Source organism: Mercurialis annua, linkage group LG4 (genome assembly GCF_937616625.2).
Source record: "Mercurialis annua linkage group LG4, ddMerAnnu1.2, whole genome shotgun sequence".
In the NCBI taxonomy this organism is placed as follows: Eukaryota; Viridiplantae; Streptophyta; class Magnoliopsida; order Malpighiales; family Euphorbiaceae; genus Mercurialis; species Mercurialis annua.
The window spans coordinates 17,553,090-17,574,400 of NC_065573.1; the positions used below are offsets into that span (position 1 = coordinate 17,553,090).

General features: G+C 34.2%; 2 protein-coding genes across 11 annotated transcripts; one reads left to right on the forward strand and one right to left on the reverse strand.

Moving 5' to 3' along the window:
• The first annotated feature begins 13,000 nt into the window (after positions 1–13,000).
• Positions 13,001–21,184, forward strand: LOC126677117 (nuclear intron maturase 3, mitochondrial). Of its 8 annotated transcripts, XM_056105377.1 has the most exons (6): positions 13,001–15,465; positions 16,060–16,111; positions 16,219–16,272; positions 17,833–18,017; positions 18,602–18,786; positions 20,164–21,184. In XM_056105377.1, exon 1 carries the CDS (start codon positions 13,093–13,095, stop codon positions 15,364–15,366), a length of 2,274 nt encoding a protein of 757 aa, XP_055961352.1. In that variant the 5' UTR covers positions 13,001–13,092; the 3' UTR covers positions 15,367–15,465; positions 16,060–16,111; positions 16,219–16,272; positions 17,833–18,017; positions 18,602–18,786; positions 20,164–21,184. The 8 variants fall into 8 exon arrangements, with proteins under 8 accessions (XP_055961352.1, XP_055961346.1, XP_055961347.1 ...); XM_056105371.1 differs by having other exon boundaries at positions 16,060–16,272; XM_056105372.1 differs by having other exon boundaries at positions 16,192–18,017.
• LOC126677119 (uncharacterized) lies at positions 17,151–21,001 on the reverse strand. 3 transcript variants are annotated; one of them, XM_050371590.1, is made up of 11 exons: positions 20,015–21,001; positions 19,794–19,898; positions 19,581–19,613; positions 19,319–19,487; positions 18,584–18,762; positions 18,352–18,491; positions 18,177–18,275; positions 17,939–18,008; positions 17,770–17,847; positions 17,545–17,671; positions 17,151–17,456 (listed from the first exon to the last, which is right to left on the reverse strand). In XM_050371590.1, exons 1-11 carry the CDS (start codon positions 20,999–21,001, stop codon positions 17,374–17,376), a joined length of 2,070 nt encoding a protein of 689 aa, XP_050227547.1. In that variant the 3' UTR covers positions 17,151–17,373. The 3 variants fall into 3 exon arrangements, with proteins under 3 accessions (XP_050227547.1, XP_050227546.1, XP_050227545.1); XM_050371589.1 differs by having other exon boundaries at positions 17,151–17,671; positions 18,177–18,272; XM_050371588.1 differs by having other exon boundaries at positions 17,151–17,671.
• Positions 21,185–21,311: the final 127 nt, after the last annotated feature.

Below are 21,311 nucleotides of genomic sequence, written 5' to 3' on the forward strand. Positions count from 1 at the left end.
ATCTAAGTTCAATTTTAATCAAATTGATCACCAAAATTACAAAATCAATTACAACTAAAAGATGGGGTTGAGTTTATCTAAATTACCCTCAAGCTCAAACACTTAAAAAATTAGAAATCTCCAATAATAATCAAAAGATGATCAAACTCCATATTGATGAGATGAATCCAATCAAGATCATGAAGAAAACTTGCATGCAAATCTTGATTTGAGCTAATGATGATGATCAAATGTATAATCAAATAGCTCTAAGTGTTTCAGGGGTTAGGGATGGAGAGCTCTGAGTTCTATAGAGAGAATAAAACCCTTAGTGATAGAAAGTCTAGCTAAAATGAATTTTTTGCATCAAAGTCTATTTATATTCTATCTGTTACAAACGATCGTCTGTGTTTTAGATTATCGTCTATACCTTTAGATGATCGTTTCTTGGGTTGTCTAGGGGACTGTTCGTGTCATTCTTAAAGAGACGATCGTCTATTCCATCTAGATGATCGTCTCTCGCTAAATACTCCCTGATACCTACGGTTATCGACCTAGATACTTAGGGCTACTCTCTAACTACCCCTTACCTACCCATCAAAGCACATATAATCAATCACATAAAACACATCAACACAAATATAAATATCAAAGTAATTACGACACATAAATCGGAACCCTATCGAATCTAACGTCATACTTTGACTCAACGTCCTTAGCCCCGCGGGGTATTACATTAGAGAACTAATATTGTGTCATAGCAGCATGAATAAATGGCCGTTATATTAAAATATTTTTAAAATAAAGGTACACACATCATTACTAAAATATGCCAACTTCTGATAGAATAACAAAAACATATTGTCAGGCCTTCGAACTTTTTGCGGATGCATTTGTGAAAGGAAATGTGAAACTTCCTCTATCAAATATGGTTTATTCAGGTTTTTTTCACTATCACATTTGTTAAGCAACTTTAAATATCTTGCATCCCTTATATTACCCGTGTTGGGTTATAGAATTTTAATAACTTTTGGAATAACTAGCTGCTATTCTCCCCACTGCATCATGTTTCTCCACACATTTATCCTCATCAGCATAGACTCCCAAAATACAATTATGTTTCCTTTGCTTAGAAGATTTTTTATGAAAAGAAGCTGCATTTTATCCCCCTTTTTTCAACCATAAAGTTATGAGTTGTTGCTTCAATAAAAATTATTTACGTCAGATTAATTTTTCAGCTTACTCGAATACCTCCCACAAGCGCTCTCCCCCCCAATTATCAAAAAAAAAAGATAGACTTATTTTATCACATTATCAGTAAATTAACCTATTATATTATAATATATTGTTAAAATAATAACACTATTATAATTTTATTTATTAGTATTTCTTTACACTTTTAAATAATAATATTACGATAGTGCTATTATTTTAATAAAGTGTTATAATATAATAGGTTTAGTATATATTTAAGAACTTCTCTAATATCTTAATATTATAAATAATTAAGATTTGGTATAACTTATAATGGAAAAGTGATTAAAAATACTAATAAATAAAATTATAATAGTGTTATTATTTTAATAAAGTGTTATAATATAATAGGTTTAGTATATATTTAAGAACTTCTCTAATATCTTAATATTATAAATAATTAAGATTTGGTATAACTTATAATGGAAAAGTGATTAAAAAGGGGGAGTTGGAACGTGGATTAAGGGAAAGGAACATGGCTTTTCTTGTTTGGATTATGTTGGTGTTCATGAATAAAACCAAACATATCAATCACAACTACCATCCAACAATTCAACCATCACTGTCGTATTTCTGGATTTGTATTTAAATTGATTTTGAATTATTTAATTATTAAAATGATTTATTTGTCCTGATTTAGAAAATAAAAAAATTAACAAAAATAATCTTTTTCAATGTAAATCTTTTCTTGTCCTGATTTATTTATTTAGCTTTTTCTTCTTTCTCTTTCTTCTATTATTTGTCATTTTTCCCTGAGTTGTATTCTAATGGAACTTCTATGAAACTTCCTTGGCAGTTCAATTTTTTTGTTGATAAATTGGCATTTGTAAAAGGAAAAGTCATACACTTACAGCCAAAAGTGCTGCATTTTGAGTTCGGCTATCTAATCGGCCATGCCCAGTCAAATCAATCGGTTTTAAAAAAATTCAAAATATAAAAATTACAAGGGGTTGTTTAAGATCCAGCGCTGGATGTATCCAGCGTAAAAGACAAAATTTTGACTTCTAGAAAAATGTATAGAAAAGTCATAAAACTATAATAACCGGACCCACATACAAAATAATAAAAAAAGTCACTTGCTTATCTTGTCCAAATATTAAAAAAAAAATCAGTTACTTTTTTTTTTATTTATCTTAATTACACATTTTATTTTTCTTCTTATCACATAAAAAACTAAATAAAGTCAATTTTTTAATATTTAATTATTGAATATGAAAATTTAATTTATATAAATTTAATAAAATAAATAAAGCATGAAGTGTTTCAAATAAATTTTAATATTAAAATATAATATAATAAATTTTATAATTAGATTTTTATTTTATTAAAATTTAATATAAGTAAATTAAAAAAATATAATATCATCAATTTTAGTCTCTTTTAGAGGACGAATCCGGACCGGACCTCTTCATGAAAGTTGTAGGTATTCGAGTTGCCTTTTCAGGGACGTTTGAATCGATGAAATCCGACGTCGGGGGAACGAGTTATGACATAAATACACAATCTCAATATATATTGATTTCACACTGATGTATAAATGCAGCAGCTTCATGGCAACTTTCGTCCATGTTCCAGGTTGAATCCGGACCGGACGTCTTCATGAAAGTCGTAGGTATTCGAGTTACCTTTCCAGGGACGTTTGAATCGATGAAATCCCACGTCGGAAGAACGATTTACGAATTAAATACTTGGACTGGGTACATGCAGATTTCATAAAGCTGCACACATGCAGCAGCTTCAAGGACACTTTCGTCCCTTTTCCAGGCCGAATCCGGACCGGACCTCTTCATGAAAGTTGTAAGTATTCGAATTAGCTTTCTATGGACGTCTGAATCAGGAACAGCCGACGTCGGAAAAGCGAGTTATGATAAAAATACCCGGGATGGTTTTCGAAAACATACTTCTATCTCCTCTGTATCGCTTGAATAGCTACCCATTACTAAAAAGTGAACTTGAAAATAATAAATTTGAGTTAAATAAAATAGCGTGGAGAAATGGGACGCGTGTTGAATTATTCAGATAGAATAGATTATTATAAATTAAGGAAAATGAGGTATATTTAAATTCAAATTAAAAATAATTGAACATATATATTTCAATTAAATAAATTATAAATAATAATAATAATAAACCATGTCCATAATGTTTAGTCAATGGGGACAAGAAGACAAAGTAAGCATATAAATCTCCCTCCCTATGATTTTGGATGATGCTTCTACCTTTTTCAAAAAAAGATGGATATATACGGAAATAGGCATGTGTAGATTTGTATCTACGGGATAGTCCCAGAATACACACATACAGCTGATTGAATGGCGATTTCGTCCCTCTTAGAGGACGAATCCGGACCGGACCTCTTCATGAAAGTTGTAGGTATTCGAGTTGCCTTTCCAGAGACTTTTGAATCGATGAAATCCGACGTCGGGGGAACGAGTTATGACATAAATACACAATCTCAATATATATTGATTTCACACTGATTGACAGATTCAGCAGCTTCATGGAAACTTTCGTCCATGTTCCAGGTCGAATCTGGACCGGACGTCTTCATGAAAGTCGTAGGTATTCGAGTTACCTTTCCAGGGACGTTTGAATCGATGAAATCCCACGTCGGAAGAACGATTTACGAATTAAATAATCGGACTGGGTACATGCAGATTTCATAAAGCTGCACACATGCAGCAGCTTCAAGGGCACTTTCGTCCCTTTTCCAGGCCGAATCCGGACCGGACCTCTTCATGAAAGTTGTAGGTATTCGAATTAGCTTTCTATGGACATCTGAATCAGGAACAGCCGACGTCGGAAAAGCGAGTTATGACAAAAATACCCGGGCTGATTTTTGAAAACATACTTCTATCCCCTCTATATCGCTTGAATATATACCATTACTAAAAAGTGAATTTGAAAATAATAAATTTGAGTTAAATAAAATAGCGTGGAGAAATGGGACGCGTGTTGAATTATTCGGATAGAATAGATTATTATAAATTAAGAAAAATGAGGTATATTTAAATATGGGTCACTTTAATTAATAATTAATAAAAGTAATAAATAGTTAACTAAAAAAATTATACCTCGAAATAATTATTTTATCAAAAAATTAAATTTTTAATATTTATATATTTTTTAAAAACATGTAGTAGGCATTAAATTTTTATTTTTTATAAATAAAATTATTTATTAACTAATATTTTATATTAAAATAATTAAATCAACTCATATTAACTAATTATATATAGGAGAGTGTATTCACTTTCTTTACATGAGAATGAGAGTGCAACTATTAAAATATGTAGAGTATTTATTCTTTAACCAATTCAGCAGGTAGTAAGTAATTTTGTCTTTATTATGTCATCAAAATGCATGGCTCTCCTTGCGCTAGACCGGTCCAGCGCTGGATTGAAGAGTGACCCAAATTAAAACTGAGAAATATCATAAAATAATTCAGTTGGGTTCAATCAGTTACTCATATACATTAGATATGACAAAATATTATAGAGAAATAAGTTGACAGGCTCTTATACTGTCACGTTATATTTTTTATTCTACTGTTTAAATTGGTTAATTAACTAGTTTTTTAAAAAACAAAATTAAAAAGAAAAAAGCGTTTTTATAAAAATTTGAACATACGACCTAACAATTTGATGTTTAGCGCTTATAACATTTGAATTATAACGCATTTAAATAAATATAAATTAATCAATTTAATTTTTATATATATATTTAATATTTTTAACAATTAATTATTTAAACATAAACATTTTAATTACATTATATAAAAATGAATTGGTTGCGGTTTTTTCCAAGTATGCTAGCCTGAAGTTTCTCTATCTTCTTTTCCAGGTCTCGATAAAATTCAGATTGAGAAAATCTGGGGTTCTTGAGTTTCTTGCTCTTTGTTCCTCATACAGGACGTTGGTGAACCAATTCTGATCAATAGTGGGCGGCTTGGTTGCTTCCCCTCTGAGTCTGTCATACTCTTCTCTACGCCTCTTCTCGGCTTCATCTTTCTTTCTCATCTCTTCCACGAGGTCATTGGCGGTATTTCCTCCTCAGGTGGTAAATGTTGGTTCGTCTTCTTGGCCAATTCCTTCCCCTCGTGGGGACTTTACAAGATTCGCAAACCACTTCTTCAGTTCCTCATTTTGCCTTCTGACGACGTCCATAACCTCCTCCCTCATCTCGTCGAGGTTGGCCTGTGTAACAAGAGGTGTTATTCCGATCGTCCCGGACATGTTAAAGATGCTGGTTGACTTGAAGATAGTGTTGGAGGAACACTTTCTAGAGCCAAAGTTACTTAACTGATCACAGACCTGTCTAGCTAGTTGTAATGGTGTAAACGGACTTTTTAGCGTTTTTGTAGGACTAAATGGTTTAATGAGTCTTCATGCTTGTCTTTGCTAGAGAGCTGTCGGACGAGCTTCCTTAATGTCTACATTCATAAGGGGTTAGTGTACGAATTATACGATGCTCGATGCATGAGATGTGGGGAATGCATATGCATGAAGTTCAGGGTCAGTTTGAACATTTAGCACATAACAAGTAGCAAGTAGAACCGTTGATATTACAAAGAAAAATTGTTCCTTCCAACCGTATTCCTCCTACACACGTGTTCCGGGCGAGGTTTATTTCTAGGAGTGCTGGTATGGACTTTTGCAATTCCGGATGCTACGGTCGTCGTACATCTGCAAGCTCTCTTCTAGCAATTCTAAGCCAGATAGACGATATTTTGTTAATGTAATGGTTATTCATTCCTTTCTAGAAGGAGTGTAAACACGTAAAGGTGGATCTGGCGATCCATATTAAAATCTGGGAAAGTAATTTAGCCTGGCGGTTGGATCTAGTGAAAGGAGTTTTCACTAGACTGGTATTAGAGGTTCAATCAAGCAAAGGAATTTGACTTGATCGGATCTAGTACTTTTAGATCCGGCCTAAGATATTTTGGAAGTATGGTTTTGAAAATTGAAAAATGTTGTTAGGTCTGACATAAGACTAAGATTTAAATAATAGTTTTCGGATTTGAAATCAGTACATTGACATCATGCCTCAAATACAATCATTATATTAGGTATGTTCTTAGAGGGTAGTGTCTAAGCTTGAATGTATGTGGGCTGAGTCATGGGTTTTGGTAGTAACTCGTTTAAGGCTCCCGCACACTATTATACCTTTTATGGGTCTCCTCACTCACGAGTGCAAACGACCGAGGTACTAGGTTGTGAGTGATATTACTCCGCATAAGACATCCAGGACGTTGAAGTGCAACTCCAGAGCGTGAGAGCGGATATGAGTATTAGAGCTGGATAGGGACTCCTAGAGAGTAGGTGAGAAGAGAATATTTCTAATGCTATGCAACAGGTGCAAATACATCTGGTAAAATAAAGTGGATGATAAGTCGTAAGTCGTGCAGTTATGGCCATGAAAACTATTTTTGAAAACAATTTTCAAAACTTCTTTATGTTTTATGTTTTAAAAACAGTTGATTTGTTCCCTAGTGGAGTCACCACTATGAGCGGAGCGGGGTTTGGGGGCCGCTCTCCAAGGCTTATGGCAGGTATCTATTCCAGACTAGGCTTTAAGAAAATGTGGATTCGCCACCTAGCTTAGCTAGGAATGCCTTTTATACCGACTGGATAACCTCACCCGCTTATGGGTGAGATTATCGTACACCGGACCAAAAGACTGGGTTTGTGGACATTCTTCAAAAACTCTTGTACTTAGCTTATCAGTTACATTTGGTTTTACTGGATGTATTCGTTTTATGTCATCTCAACATTCATGAAGTTCACAGTATAAATCGCGGGAATTTAAACACAAGCGGTAAAAGGACCCGATTTAGACGCTCATATAACTCGATTCTGGGAAGTAGCAAATACTCATATGCATCCATCTAACCTTAGAGGTTTCTAACATATAACAAAGGACTGACTGGTCTAGATTGATTACATGCACAAAGCCTAAAATCGGGTTTTTAGATTTGATTGATTTTATTATTAGTCATCTTGAATTCCTATACAACTTTTAACTACTTTTTCATGGCAGTCCTAAGATTTCTAAGTGATTTACTGGTTTTGATTTGATTTAGCTAATTAACGTGATTAGTCCTTTAGTCTGTTTAATATTAGATTGGATCATGCTTCTGGAAAGCGTTTAAACATTGCAAGCGTACATAAGAGCAGTTGATATACATACAAGGTAAGAAATACTTTTAAACCTTGTAGACCGAATTGTCCGGCACTCAATGCATTTTGACTGTCGATGTGGTCTGAACTGGTTCTTGGGCGGAACACGGAAGTTGTCCGTCTCGTTAATACAAGTTCGCTGGTTTGAATCGGGATCGGGCTCAGAATTTGCTCAGTAAGTCGCGATCCCTGGCGGATTTGGGCTTCGAAGCTCCAATGATGTGGCAAATTACAATTATGGGCTTCAGCGCCTAATACAAACTAGGTTTGACCCATTACATCAGATAATAATGTCCAACAACTAATTACAAAACCGTGGGCTCAAACGGGGCCCGATTTCGAGTTCAAATGAACTCGGGAACACAATAATACAATTGGATCAGAGTCTGGAAGATTTGGGAATCAATTATGGAGGAGGTCAGAGCTAGAGGGACGGCGCCAATAACATTGCCGGTGACGGCACTGTGCACTGCCGGCGCCGGCAGTGTTCTCTAGCAGCACCAACGGTTCATACTAACGGGGGCGGCGTCTAGAGGGGCAACGACATCGTAGTTTTCATCGTTTCAACTCATTTTTTCATGGGATAATCACTCAAAACGCGTAAAAACGAACAAGGAAATCATATATAAACATACTGGAATTGATAAACAACGACTAAACATGCATTAATCAACCTAAATCATGCTTTCTAGACTTATTTCAAGCAAAATACAGCAAGAACACCACAAATACCCAAATATGGCAATCTACTTCCAACATGCGACCTAGGCATCATAATTAATTGAATTTCGATTATGACACATAAAACATGATTGGGAAGCCCCAAACAAACTAATAAACGACTTTTCATGGAAATTATATTAAAAGAATAGCAGAAGTAGTTTATGGAAAAAACTAATAAAAACAACCTGAACATGCATCCTAATCGATTTAATGCAACAATCATGAATAGCATGGCATAAAAGTGACAAGATATCATTAAGTCATTGACTCGTTTTCTGGTGATCCGGATGTAGAATTCATCTTTGGATCAGTGCATTTGCAGGGCGTTCTTGAGTGATTAAAGTGTCTAGCTTATTTGAAAACTTGGTATGTGTGTGTGTGCATGGTGTCTAGGTGGTTCGGCTAGGGTAGAATTTTTCCTAGGATTTATATGCTTTTTTTGGTGTTTAATTGCCGACCTTTGTTAAACAGTCTTAATGTTGTTTTTATAGTGGTGAATTAGGTTTAGGGTTTTAGAGTTTTTAGCTAGTTGAAAGTGTGTGAAGTGATAGGTTTTTAGGTGTTAGGATTAGTTAAAACCACTGTTATTTTAATTATATTCGGATCTAAACTTGATGGCTAAGTAAAACAGGGTTAAAAGTCATTTTTCGTGCCCGAAAGTATAAAAACAGTTCTTACTTAGGGCCTTATGAGTTAGGATATAGTCAATTTTAGTCCGTCAAACTTGCAAGTTGGCCCATAAACTTTTAAGATATTACAATTAGCCCAATTTATAGACTAGACTATAATGTATTTGGATTTTTATGGGTTATTTACGGCTCATTAGATATTAATGTTAGTGATATGCTCTGGGTCAATTATGTTTGACCATGTATTGACTTTGTCTTATTGTTATTAATTAATTGACATTTCTATTATCATTTTATATTATGATTAAAATACTTGAATGGTTAATTATTTCTAAGGTCATTAAGTATGTGATTTGATAGTAGAACCCTAAGGTTTAATAAAGAATTATATTCCATCTATCCCTGGTCTTCATAGAACATTGAGACTAGTATGATGTTGACTGATGATTATATTTTACTAATCATGTATATGAGATATTAAGTCAAATCTAGGTGCTAGAAATAAAGCACTGGATGACTCATCTAGAGAATACTACATAGATCATTGTCATAAGTAATTCTCATTACAGTTCGATTAGTTTAATCTGTTAACCTTGAAATCACCATGAATTTCTACATAGCTACTTCATATTTTTATACATTCTTACATTATCTTTAACAGGATAGCAAAATAAATTGTCATTGGATATGAAAGTAACTATGTGAGAAAGGAATTTGTTCCTTAATTATTTGAGTAAGATATCCATGGCTCCTTGAAATAGACCGAAGAAAATGCATGGTCATACTAAATGAATTGATAAAGAGCTATCATTTTCAGTCTACTTGGAATCTAGAAAACTAATGATTGAATATTATAAGGATGACAGTACTATGCCTTATATTCAATGAGGATATCGCGGGACAAAAGGATTAAAATATTATTCTAAATGGTAAAATCAGATAATCGATATTCTTATAACTTGGATAGTCATAATGTTTTGCTAGAGGCCACTTATGATTTGCGGGTTGAAATAGTGATTTATGGCCTACTGCCAACGTTGCATGAACCTACAGGGTCGCACACTAAGAACATGCCCAAAACAGTTATGGGTTGTACAAGTCCAATAGAATAAAGTGATTAATAGATTATTATATATATAATTCGTAATATATATATATAATAATAAATATATTTTAATAAAAATTTGAAATTTAAGGGTAAGTGTTTTCCTTAAGGTATTATCTTTTAAAGATAATAATAATAATAAATATATATGTGTAATTATCAAAAAGGAGTTTTTGATATACATAAACTTAAAAGAGTTATAAAAAACGTAGTGTTTGAATATGATTGCAAACCACGTTTTTATGTAATCCCTAAATGTCTAATTTTTCTACAAATATACTATTAAATTTAGGGTTTTAGATATGTTTTTTTCGAAATAAACACAAGACACATAATCACTAAATTCGTAATTGCTCTGTGAAGCAATAGTACCAGCATACAAGCACTAGTTTTGGCTAAGGTCTGTTCGTGTGGATACTCGTAGAGGACGCGTTCTTTTTGGAGGCGTTTCTGATCCGAGGCAAGATATCACCAAAGTGAACCACCTCTCTTCCTTCTTACATTGCAGATTGAATTCGACATTCAAGTAAGTTTTAATTATGCAACTTGTCTTTCTATTCGAATTACATGAATTTTACTTGGGTTTTTGATAATTTCTTTGGAATTCCGCTACGTTATGAACCTAGAAACCCAACAATTAATCCCACAAGTTCGCAATTATGCACTGATCTTGCCTGTTTGGATTCAAATAGTCGAATTGATAGCTCGTCACCCGGGTGAATTTTTATAGAAATCATCATTGGACGCTTCAGTCCCTTATCACTTTTTACCTATTCGAAAAATAGGTGTCTATAATTTCCAATTACACAATTTTACTTATATGCCACATCAGCGTCACGTAGGCATCATATGAGCAAAATTAAATAGTTGGACATTATTGAAACGAAATCATGTGTTTTAGGACAAATTGGATAAATTGAAACAGTGCGGAACCAAGACTTCAACTCTCGAGGGTCGAAATTTTACCTTCGACTATTTAGAAAAATAAAACGACGGTAAATAGAACGAGAGGTAGGTAAGTTGCACTTATATGGGCGGTTTTAACTGCCTCTACAAGAAAAACTGCCCCTAACACTTATAGGGGCGGTTATAAACGCCTATATGAAAAACTGTATTTTATTAAAAAAAAATTGGCGATGACGAAAGTAGATAGTACCAAATCAATTCACCAAAAAGCAATAGTAAACATTAAAATAGACCTCTGCATTATTTTAAATCATTATGAGGAATTGCATTATGAGGGAATTGCTTTCAAATGCAAAGATAAGTTTTTGATCTAAATTGGTTTGAATTTTTTAAGACTTAATTATCTAAACTACGTTAAATAAAATTTAATATAATTTTCATAAAATAAAACAAATGTATAAACCAAAATTAATTTGTAATAGTAAAATATAAAAAACAAAACAAAAATATTACTTGAAATTAAAGGTGGGCTGATTTTAAAGGAAAAATATAGATTTTTTGATTTTAACATATTATAGATATTTAGGATAGAGGATTTGAATATTAGGTTAGAGATATTTTTTAAAATTTAGTTGAAAATTTGTAGAGAACTAACAAAAAAATTCAATGGAGAATTAATAATTAAATTTGAATTTTTTTGGTTTGATATTCGAATAAGGATTGGGTATTTGGTAAGAGTTTGAGATTTTTAATTCTCAAACTCAATGCTGAAATGGACTGTATAAGTGAACTTTTAAATTGAACAAGGGCCCAATTGTTTTTGCCCTTCAAAATTTAAAGGGGAGAGACTTAAAACAAAAATAAAATGTCTTTTTTTCTTTTTTGTTGCTTTATCTTCTTCACACAGTTAAAACAGCTATATCCGGCAGCCATGGCTGAAACGCAGGACCTTCACTCCGTCCTTCATCACCAACATTCTGGACCCTCGACTTTTAAACGGAAGCCCGAGCTTAAGTCTATGGGGGTCGAAATGAAGACGGGGACCGGTGGAGTAGCACAGGTCCCTCTTTTTTCTCCGGCAAGGAGGAGGGTCGACCGATTCTCCTGACTCTCCCGCGGTTCCGCCACTGAATTAAAAAGTTTGGATTTTTGTGAAATTTTCATGAAAGGTTTGGCCTTTTTTTGGTCATTTGGCTGTTTGCAAAAACCCCATAAAAAATGAAGGGCTAAAGTACAAAAATGACTCTAATGTTTACTTTGTGAGCTCACCTGCCCAACTAATATTTTTCGAGTCTAATGACCCTAATATTACCAAAGTATAACAAATATACCCTTCATCTAACGGTTGCGTGTTTAAACGTTAACTAAGTTTATATGGCATACAATTAGCCGTTGCCCTAATATTTTTTGAGTTTCAAAATGACCCAAACGTTGCTAAAATGGAACAAATATGACCCTAACGTTATCAAAGTGGAACAAATATACTCTCTGTCTAACGGTGGAGGGTATATACTCGACCCTCTAGTATATGGAATTGAGCTCGACTAAAAGGAGAGAAGAAATTTGTCCTTTAATAGTTTCTCTTTTTCTTTCTTGAGTCATAACTTAAAAAAATTCAATAAAAAACTCTTTATAATTTTAATTTTGGAGTTTGTGACTAAAAATTGACTTTTTATTTTAATATCAATCTATAATAGAAAAATTGAGATAGTGTGTGTTATATCGATTTTTCGGAATCTCACGAAAGAGATCCAAGAATAAGATTAGTGGTACCGTTCTCGCGGCCCGCACCGAAACATTGCTTTACCTCAATGTGTTGAACTATTTCAACAAGTCGACGCGTAAGCTATCCAGCATCTGATGTTCGTACAGCCGTATCGACAACCTCTTTTCGGTTTCATTTATCCTATTTCTCTTTTAGTTCAGTTTCAATTTAGATTTTTGAAAATTCAATAAAATTCAGATAAAATAAGGAGTTTTTATGTCACGTTACCGAGGACCTCGTTTCAAAAAAATACGTTGTCTGAGGGCTTTACTGGGACTAACTAGTAAAAGACTTAGATTCAAAAAAATTTACATAAACGTAAAAGAAATCTATTTTTTCTAAACTGAGTTTTTTCCACTTTAATATGATTAGGATCATTTTTTAGATTCGAAAAATATTAGGAGGTCAGGTGAGCCACAGACGGAGTAAACATCAAGGTCATTTTTGTACCTTATCAATAAACACAAATAATTTCCCGCGGTAGCTTGCAATGTTGTCCTCATTTCTTGTTTCGTCACTTGAGAGATTTGAATTTCAACTTCTTTGGCATCAATGCTTATTCCCCTCAACAAAATTACACCTTTCAATCTCAAACTATTGTCATCTCATTTCAAACTCTTCCATTCAACAACACTACCCTCCTTAAACCCTAACCCCTCCGTAAACCCCTTCACCAAACAACAACTCAAATCCATAGTGCTTTCCCAATACACTCACGGTAGGTTCACTGACCTAATCCAAAACGTCGTCGCTTTGCCTTCTGTTCTCCTCTCCGCCGCCGGAAATCTCATCTCCGGCCATAATGCGGCCAATCAGTCTCTTTACAGCTCAGTCTCAAACCATTTCTCGATTGAAGAAATGGGTACTGAGATTTTCGAGAAAAGATTGGAAATTGAGTCTAATTGTGTTAAATTCGAGAGTAAAGGTGAGTTCTTGATTATGCCCAATTTGAAATTGAAAGTTTTTATTGAAGCTATTAGGGCGGTTTTGGAAATTGTGTATGATGACCGTTTTGTTACTTTTTGTTATGGTGGTCGTGTCGACATGGGGCGGCATACTGCTATTAGGTACTTGAAGAATTCCGTGGAGAATCCGAGTTGGTGGTTTAGTGTTTGTTTTAAACGTATTGAGTTTGACAGTAGGAATGTAGATAAGTTGTGTTTGTTTATGGGAGAGAAAATTAATGATAAGCTGTTGATTGATGTGATAAAGAGGTTATTTGAATGTGGTGTGTTGAAGATCGAATTAGGCGGGTCTTATTTAGGGAAGGGACTTCCTCAAGAATGCGGGTTGTCTGCGATTTTGATTAATATTTATTTTAATGGGTTTGATAAAGAAATTCAAGAATTGCGTTTAAGGATTAGTGAAAAGAATCCGAAGTTTGAAGGAAATGAGATAAGAGAGAATTCTAATTCCTTTTTTAAGATGGAGAAGGTATATGCTGTTAGATACTTGGATGAGATATTGGTCGCTACGTCAGGTTCCAAGGTGCTGGTTATGGATTTGAAGAGTAAGGTTTTGAAGTTTTTGGAAGAGAAGTTGGAATTGAAGGTGGATACAATTGAGACAGCAATCCATAGTGCAACTTCCGAGAAGATTGATTTTTTAGGGATGGAATTACAGGCTGTTCCACCTTCTGTGTTGCATCCGCCTATGTCTGAAAAAGCTATCAGAGCAAGGAAGAAATATATTAGACAGAAGGAAGTAAAGTCCTTGGAATTGAGAAATGCTCGGGAGAGGAATCGGAAGAGACTGGGTTCAAAGATATTGAGTCATATATTTAAGAAGTTGAAGAAGAGTAATGGGTTCAAATCTGAATTCCAAATTGAGAATGAAGTGCGTGAAATTTTTGCAACTTGGTCAGATGAAGTGGTTCAAGAGTTTTTGGGGTCCTTAGATGAGCGTTGGCAGTGGCATCGAATGCTTACTGCCGGTGATTTCCTTACTCTGAGGCATATAAGAGATCAATTGCCGGAAGACCTTGTTGATGCTTATGATAAGTTCCAGGAGCAGGTGAACAAGCATTTGTCGCCAGTGAAGGTTAAAAAGGAATTGGAGGAAGAAGAAATGAGAATTAGAAAAGAGGAGGAAAGAAAGTACGCTAAGAGAACGGTGGAGGATCTAACAAAGCTGTGCATGAAAGTCTCTGCACCGGTGGAACTTTTAAAGAAGGCTGTTAAAATGGCTGAGTTTACAAACCATATGGGGCGACCTAGACCAATTAGCTTTCTTACCAAACTAGAAGATGCTGATATTATTAAGTGGTATGGAGGGGTTGGAAGAAGATGGCTTGATTTCTTTTGCTGCACCCACAATTTGAAAACGGTCAAAACTATTGTAAGTTATCACCTGAGATTTTCTTGTATTTTGACATTAGCAGAAAAGCATGAAGCAACAAAACGTGAGGTTATTAAGCACTATACTAAAGATTTGAAAGTCACGGATATGGATGGAAATAAAGAAACTTACTTTCCCACAGAAAAGGAGGTAAAAATGATGGGAGATAAGAATCTTTCAGATCCAAAACCCGTCGACGGGGCTCTATCTTTAGCATTGATAAGATTGGCTATTGATGAGCCATCACATTCCTGTGTTGCTCACTTCTGTGACAGACGAGATGCACTCCTATATCGAGTAAGGTTAGTAAAATATCTTTTGAATGCAAACCCAACAAATGGAGAGAATTGGATTCCAGGGATGGCTGAAGTTCATGAGTGCATAGACAGGATATGCCTCCCATTATGTTGCGATCACATAAGTGATGTATATACTGGGAAAATAACTCTTCAGGACATTGACTGCACTTCATTTGTACATGTGGATTGAATATCGCTCGTCAGTCACAGATGTGGTAGGCGTTGCTAGATTTTACCCTGATGATCAAAAACAGCGACCGGCTGATTGCTTTTCATGCAGAACAGTCAGGTAGTCGAATTAATGTTTTGTTTTCGGTTGGTTGATTTATGCAGAGGGTCCAAGTTATTATGCAATTCCTGAACCTGTAATGCATTGCTACAATCATTTCCTGAGACTAGAAGCACAAAATCTCATTTTTGACTGCACAAGTAATATTTTCTGATAATAGTGTAAAATGAACAGATATATCAAATTTTGTTGAAATATTAAAAGCATGTCTGCTCCATTATATGTATTTTCCACGGAGTAATACTATTTGTTTCAATTTGAAACACTGCCTATGTCTATCTATATCTATACATATACATATATCTGTTTGTATATGTATCTATGTCTATCTATATTATATCTATATCTATACAATATTACAAAACTGAGCTCGAAGAAAGAAGCTATTATAATATTGAGTGTTTGTGTCTTATTTTAGACACATGGCTTTGTAAAATTTCAGTTTCGTTATTAATTTTACAATTATTATGTATCAATTCACATTGGCACTTTAATGTTTTAATTCACACCTTTCGTCTTCTTCATCCCTTTCCCTACTATAATTAAGTATTTGCCTATAATGTCTTCTTAGTTTTTCAGTCATTTTAAAATCAGTTGCAATCGGACTGGCCTACAAGGTAAAGAATTGATAATGGCATGGAAAAAGGTATTGTTTTCCTCCATTAGAAATCTGCATTAAGCATTATTTATATAAACATCAAAGCAGCTAATGTTCTACTTGAAAAGCATCTGAACCCCTTTCATTTGGCCAAGCTTGATGAAGAGGAGAAAGAACATTCACATCAGCACCAGAACGGCTGGGAACATGTCAGTTAAGTTTTCTCTTTGAACTTTGTTGTTTTATATGTTTAAAATTTATTTATCTGTTTTGCATCTTCTATGCTCTGCAATACATCCTTTGTTCCTTCTTTAATTCTTTTTAGTTAGTATCTAATGGCTGATTTTTTTCTAATGATCAAAAGAGAATACCTTAATTATTGGATCTAATTGATTATGACCTGATCACAGTATGATTGATTATCCTAGGTGTTGAGAAGTTTTTTTTGGCTATGCGATGAATGATTGTGCAAGTCAAGATAAACAAAATTATCAAATCAAATATTATAAGGCTTGGTTTACCTTTTGTTTGATTATTCAAGGTTGCTTAGAATAGTTATAATTATATTTTTATTTTTTAATATATATCAAAAGAATTTATCATACAATTATGAAATTAATAGAAGGATGAAATATAAGGCGTTGATCAGCGACTACTTATGATAAAATCAACTATTATATGTTTTTTAAAATAAGATGAACAATAAATAACCATACATATTCAAAGAGACAACTAAAATTTAGCCTAATCATCCAAAAATACCCTGCATTTTCAACTTTTTTCATTTATATCCAAACATTTATAATCGTCGTTTTTAGTTTCAATGTTACTTACTTTTTTGAATTACAAATATCTCACTCTGAAAAAGGTTAAATATGTCCATGTTTAGCACGTAGTCTAAATAAGCCTTTAATATTTAAAAAAAAATACTAAAATTTAAGACCATGTGTCAAATATGAAGGAGATATTTGATACTTTTCCAAGTGGAAAATCTCCAATTTGAAAAAAATGAGTACAATTGAAACTAAAAATTGGAAAATGTATAGTAAAATTGATGATTTTGAAAGTATTGGATGTATACGAAAAAAGTCAAAAAAGTGAGGTATTTTTGGATGATTAAGTCTAAAATTTACACAAAGTTTACAACTTACAGTACCGTCTTCTTTTTTAGAAGTACATTGTTTTAAAACATTATTTTAAGCTTCCAAGTTTTGTTTTCCAGAAGAAAACTTTGTTTATACATCAAATACTAGATATGCAGAGTCTTCAAGCACAAGTCTTACTTATGATTTTGGCTCACTGAAATTTCTTCATGGTCCACTATCATATTGCATGCTTTTGTTACTAGTGGTAATATGTAACTTGTACAAGCTCATAAATTTTGCTATGAACTCTGCCGAAGGTAAAAAATGTAAAATTAGTTTGACGAAAATGACCCAGAAAAAGAAAATTTGTTAAATAATTAATGTTTGGAAGTTTACCTTCAATTTTCATGAATTTTTGAAATTTCTTTTTCGAGGGATCATGAAACCTTTTACCAGCTTCCTCATATCGATTGTGTGCTAATAGAATTTGATTTTCGCCCTCTAGCATGTTCCCATCTTTTCTCTAGATATGCAGGAAAAACATACAAGCAAGAACATTAGCTTCTGATTCGAACCAGAATAAAGAAAACAAGTTGAACTAGAAACAAAATACATCCTTACATTGTAATCCTTGTATAAATTGTCAAGCTGGCATTGGCAGAACTCATCCAGATGCTTTTTCAGCTCAACGAGAAGGGCCTGTATCAAGATGATGAAATGATTATTCGGAAGTCAGTACTTTCTGAATCTATCAGAAAAACTTATAGAAAGGAAATAGGCAAGGTCATACATTGAAGATAAACTTAGGGGAGACATCATGCTCGATTAGACTCTGAAGCTTCCCGCGAATGACATATAACCTGCAAAAGGTACAATTGGATCATAGTACTTGACTTTCTTAAAATTTTGTTTTCAGAAAAGTTATTAAGCAATTCAAAACTGAGAAACTGATAGATCAGGTCAGGATAGTGAACTTTAAAAACATTTGACCACACTAATCTACATGCTGCTAAGGATAAGTGGGTTACTGTTTTGGACTTTGTTCTTGGATCATATCCTTCGCGATGTTTGCTATGTCATCTTCCCATCCGGTCAAAATTTCTTGATCTTCTGTGAAGGAACAACTGCTGCAACAGTCATACACCTCGTGAGGAAATGAAAGATGAAGCACATATAATTGAATGGTATGGAGAATTTCGGCACCTTCTCTGCTGCCATGATGCTTCAAATGAACGAATGGCTTGGCGGAGATTATTTTTTGATTCTGCAGCAATCCTTTCAGCGAATTGTCTAGGCAATTGTAGGCATTCCTGTTTGGCTATGTATTCTAAAACTTCAACAATCTATGTGCATAAAAGTTGAAATTGATTAATAACTATTGAGAGTGTTGCGTTTGAAGTTAAATACTAGCAATATTATAGTATAGGATTCTTACTTCTTGATTCGATGGCAGGAAAAGCTGAACAAAGGTGCAGAGTTCCTTAAGTGGCTGAAGCTTGGAATCATCAGAGCAGCAGAAAAAGAACTTACTGGAACCCTTATACCTTTCTAGCAGCCACTTTATGTACATGACAGCATCTGCAGATAGCTTGTCTGCATTGTACAACACGACCGCTGCACGGAATAATTGGTCATCAGGTGAGCTTTGATTTACTTTTAAAAGGGCATTATTTGCTTATAAAAATTTGATTCAGAAAGCACCAGCATATTGTTTGCGAGAATGTTCAGCACTTGCCTGGAAACACATGCTCATAATCAATGGTCTAGCAAGGGTTATTTGTAAACTTTACGTAATTTATCAAATTAGTACTCAAACTTTATTCTATATTATTTTGGACAACTCAAATTTTATTTACACTTAAGGGATGATGCCTTTACAAATTCTGTTGAAGTGACAGTTAAATTTGCCACGTCATCTGCAATATTGATACTTGCCACATCAGTAATTTGATGATATGGCCGATGATTTGGCAAATCTAACTGCCACATCAATAATCTGATCAGAATTTGCAAAGGTACTATCACGTAATCTGTAAATAAAATTAAAATTATCAAAATAATACAGATTGATTCAGGTATTAATGTGATACCGTAAATGAACTTTGAATATTAGGTGCAGTTAGCCAATACCCGTGCTTCCTGAATCATTTCCAAATTAAAAGTTATATACCTCGACAGTTATCATTTCTCAACAAACTGTTCCTGGACTTCCTATCATCAGTTTGTTTTATAAGTTCGACAACGACATGCTTCTCATACCCTTTCAGATCAGAGAGATTGACTTCAATATGATGCGATGATACCTTTATTTTTACGTCTATGCTACCAACCGATTCTTCCTGCAATTAGCATTCAAAATGTTGCTATTCTGATATTCACTTATACTACTTTCAGTTTACTTAAGTTGTCACTTTTAGAGCAAAGTTGGTTACCTGTAAGTTAAACTTTTTGCTGTCTTCCCTGATCTGTCAAAGCATCAAGAAATCATATCGGCATCAATATTTAATTTTATTGTAAATCGTAGAGCCAATTTTGATACTACATTCAATAACAGTTTGACTTAAATTTCAGGGATTTTTAGTTACTCTGCAATCTACATAAATTCACATTCTTATTGTAGAGCTTCCAAGTTAAATTACACATACTCTGTCTGGTTGATATGCTTCTTCAATCATAGCTCGGATCATGGTTCTTTTACCTACACCAGGATGTCCTTCAAATATGAAATGATTGCGATCAGTCTCCTTTATCTGTAAAAGGAAGAAGAGCCCAAAGTTGGAGATTCTGAATTCATCCAATCTCCAAGATCACTGAAAAAACTTTATATCTAAAACAATAATTTTAGAGAAGTTGTGCCAAATCTTACCAGACCCTGCATCTTGGCAGCTGTAGTTCGATTGCAGATAAAATCTTTAAGAGTTTCTGGCCGATACTTGTCTGCCCATGTAAATTTATTTGCATCGATCATTTCAATCTCATTCTTCTCATCTACATTACTAATGCTAGCTGTTTCAGTTCTTACTACAGATTGCGCGGATGTTGCTGTTGCAAATGGTGATTTAGATTCTGCAATTGATACTCTCTCCCTCAATGGCTTCTCCTCTTCGATGATAACGGATGAAACATCCTTATCGGTCTCTTTCCTCTTCATGGGCATCCTCCCTGTCGAAGATTCAACAGGCAGAGAAGAGTATTGAGGATTTCCTTGTTCGGTTGTAATGGTATTGACACCAGCAGGGCCCGGAGGAGCGAAACAAGGGACAAGAACTGGAGGAGCAGAAACTGGAGATGTAACCTGAACCTGAACCGGAGCCGGGGCTAGAGCAATAAGCAGAGCTTGATTTTGTTTGTCTTTACTAGAAGATTTAAAAGAAGAAAAGCAAGCACTCCATTCTTGAATCTTAATAAACATGAAAGAAGAAATAGACGACGAAGAACTAGCAATAGTAGTAGCATGACTTTCACGTCCAGGACTCGGAGGCAAATACTGATGCTTTTCACGGCTGATGATAAGCGAGTAATCAGTAAGTCCTTTATAATATGGGCTACACTTAGCATTCTTATCATCAACATTACTATTATCAAAAACCGCAGCTTCCTGCAACTGTCTTCTGTTATGAGCTTCAAGACTCTCCTCGGTTAAATCAGAATGCTTAGAGGATGACGAGTCGAAACTGTTTCTTCCAATACTAATAAGGTGACCAAGCTTGGCATTACTCCAATTAAACCAGTAAACCGACTTCTTAGATCGAGAAGTGGAGCAAGTAGAGCGATTTGAAGGAGGAACACGAGTCTTCAAAGCAGAGGAAAGATATGGATCAGAAGTGGAGCGAGGGATTGCTGGACTCGGCATTGTAGTTGCATTTGCAGAGATGAGATTATGATTTCTAGGAAATTAGGCAGGAGATACTAACTAAGGTGGTTAGAGCATAGTGCAATGAAAACGAGAGTTTTATCGATCTTTTCTATGTCAACAAAATATGTAAAATAATAGTTGTGTGTTAATCACGTTATAAACTATGCATTTTCTTGTTCATTGTCTTTTTTTCCTTATACAATTGTTAAATTATAGCTGCCAAAGTAGAAATATATGCAAATTTCACTAATTTTTAACCTTATCAGTCTGTTCTCTCCGCCCCAAATCATTTACATAATCCAGTGAT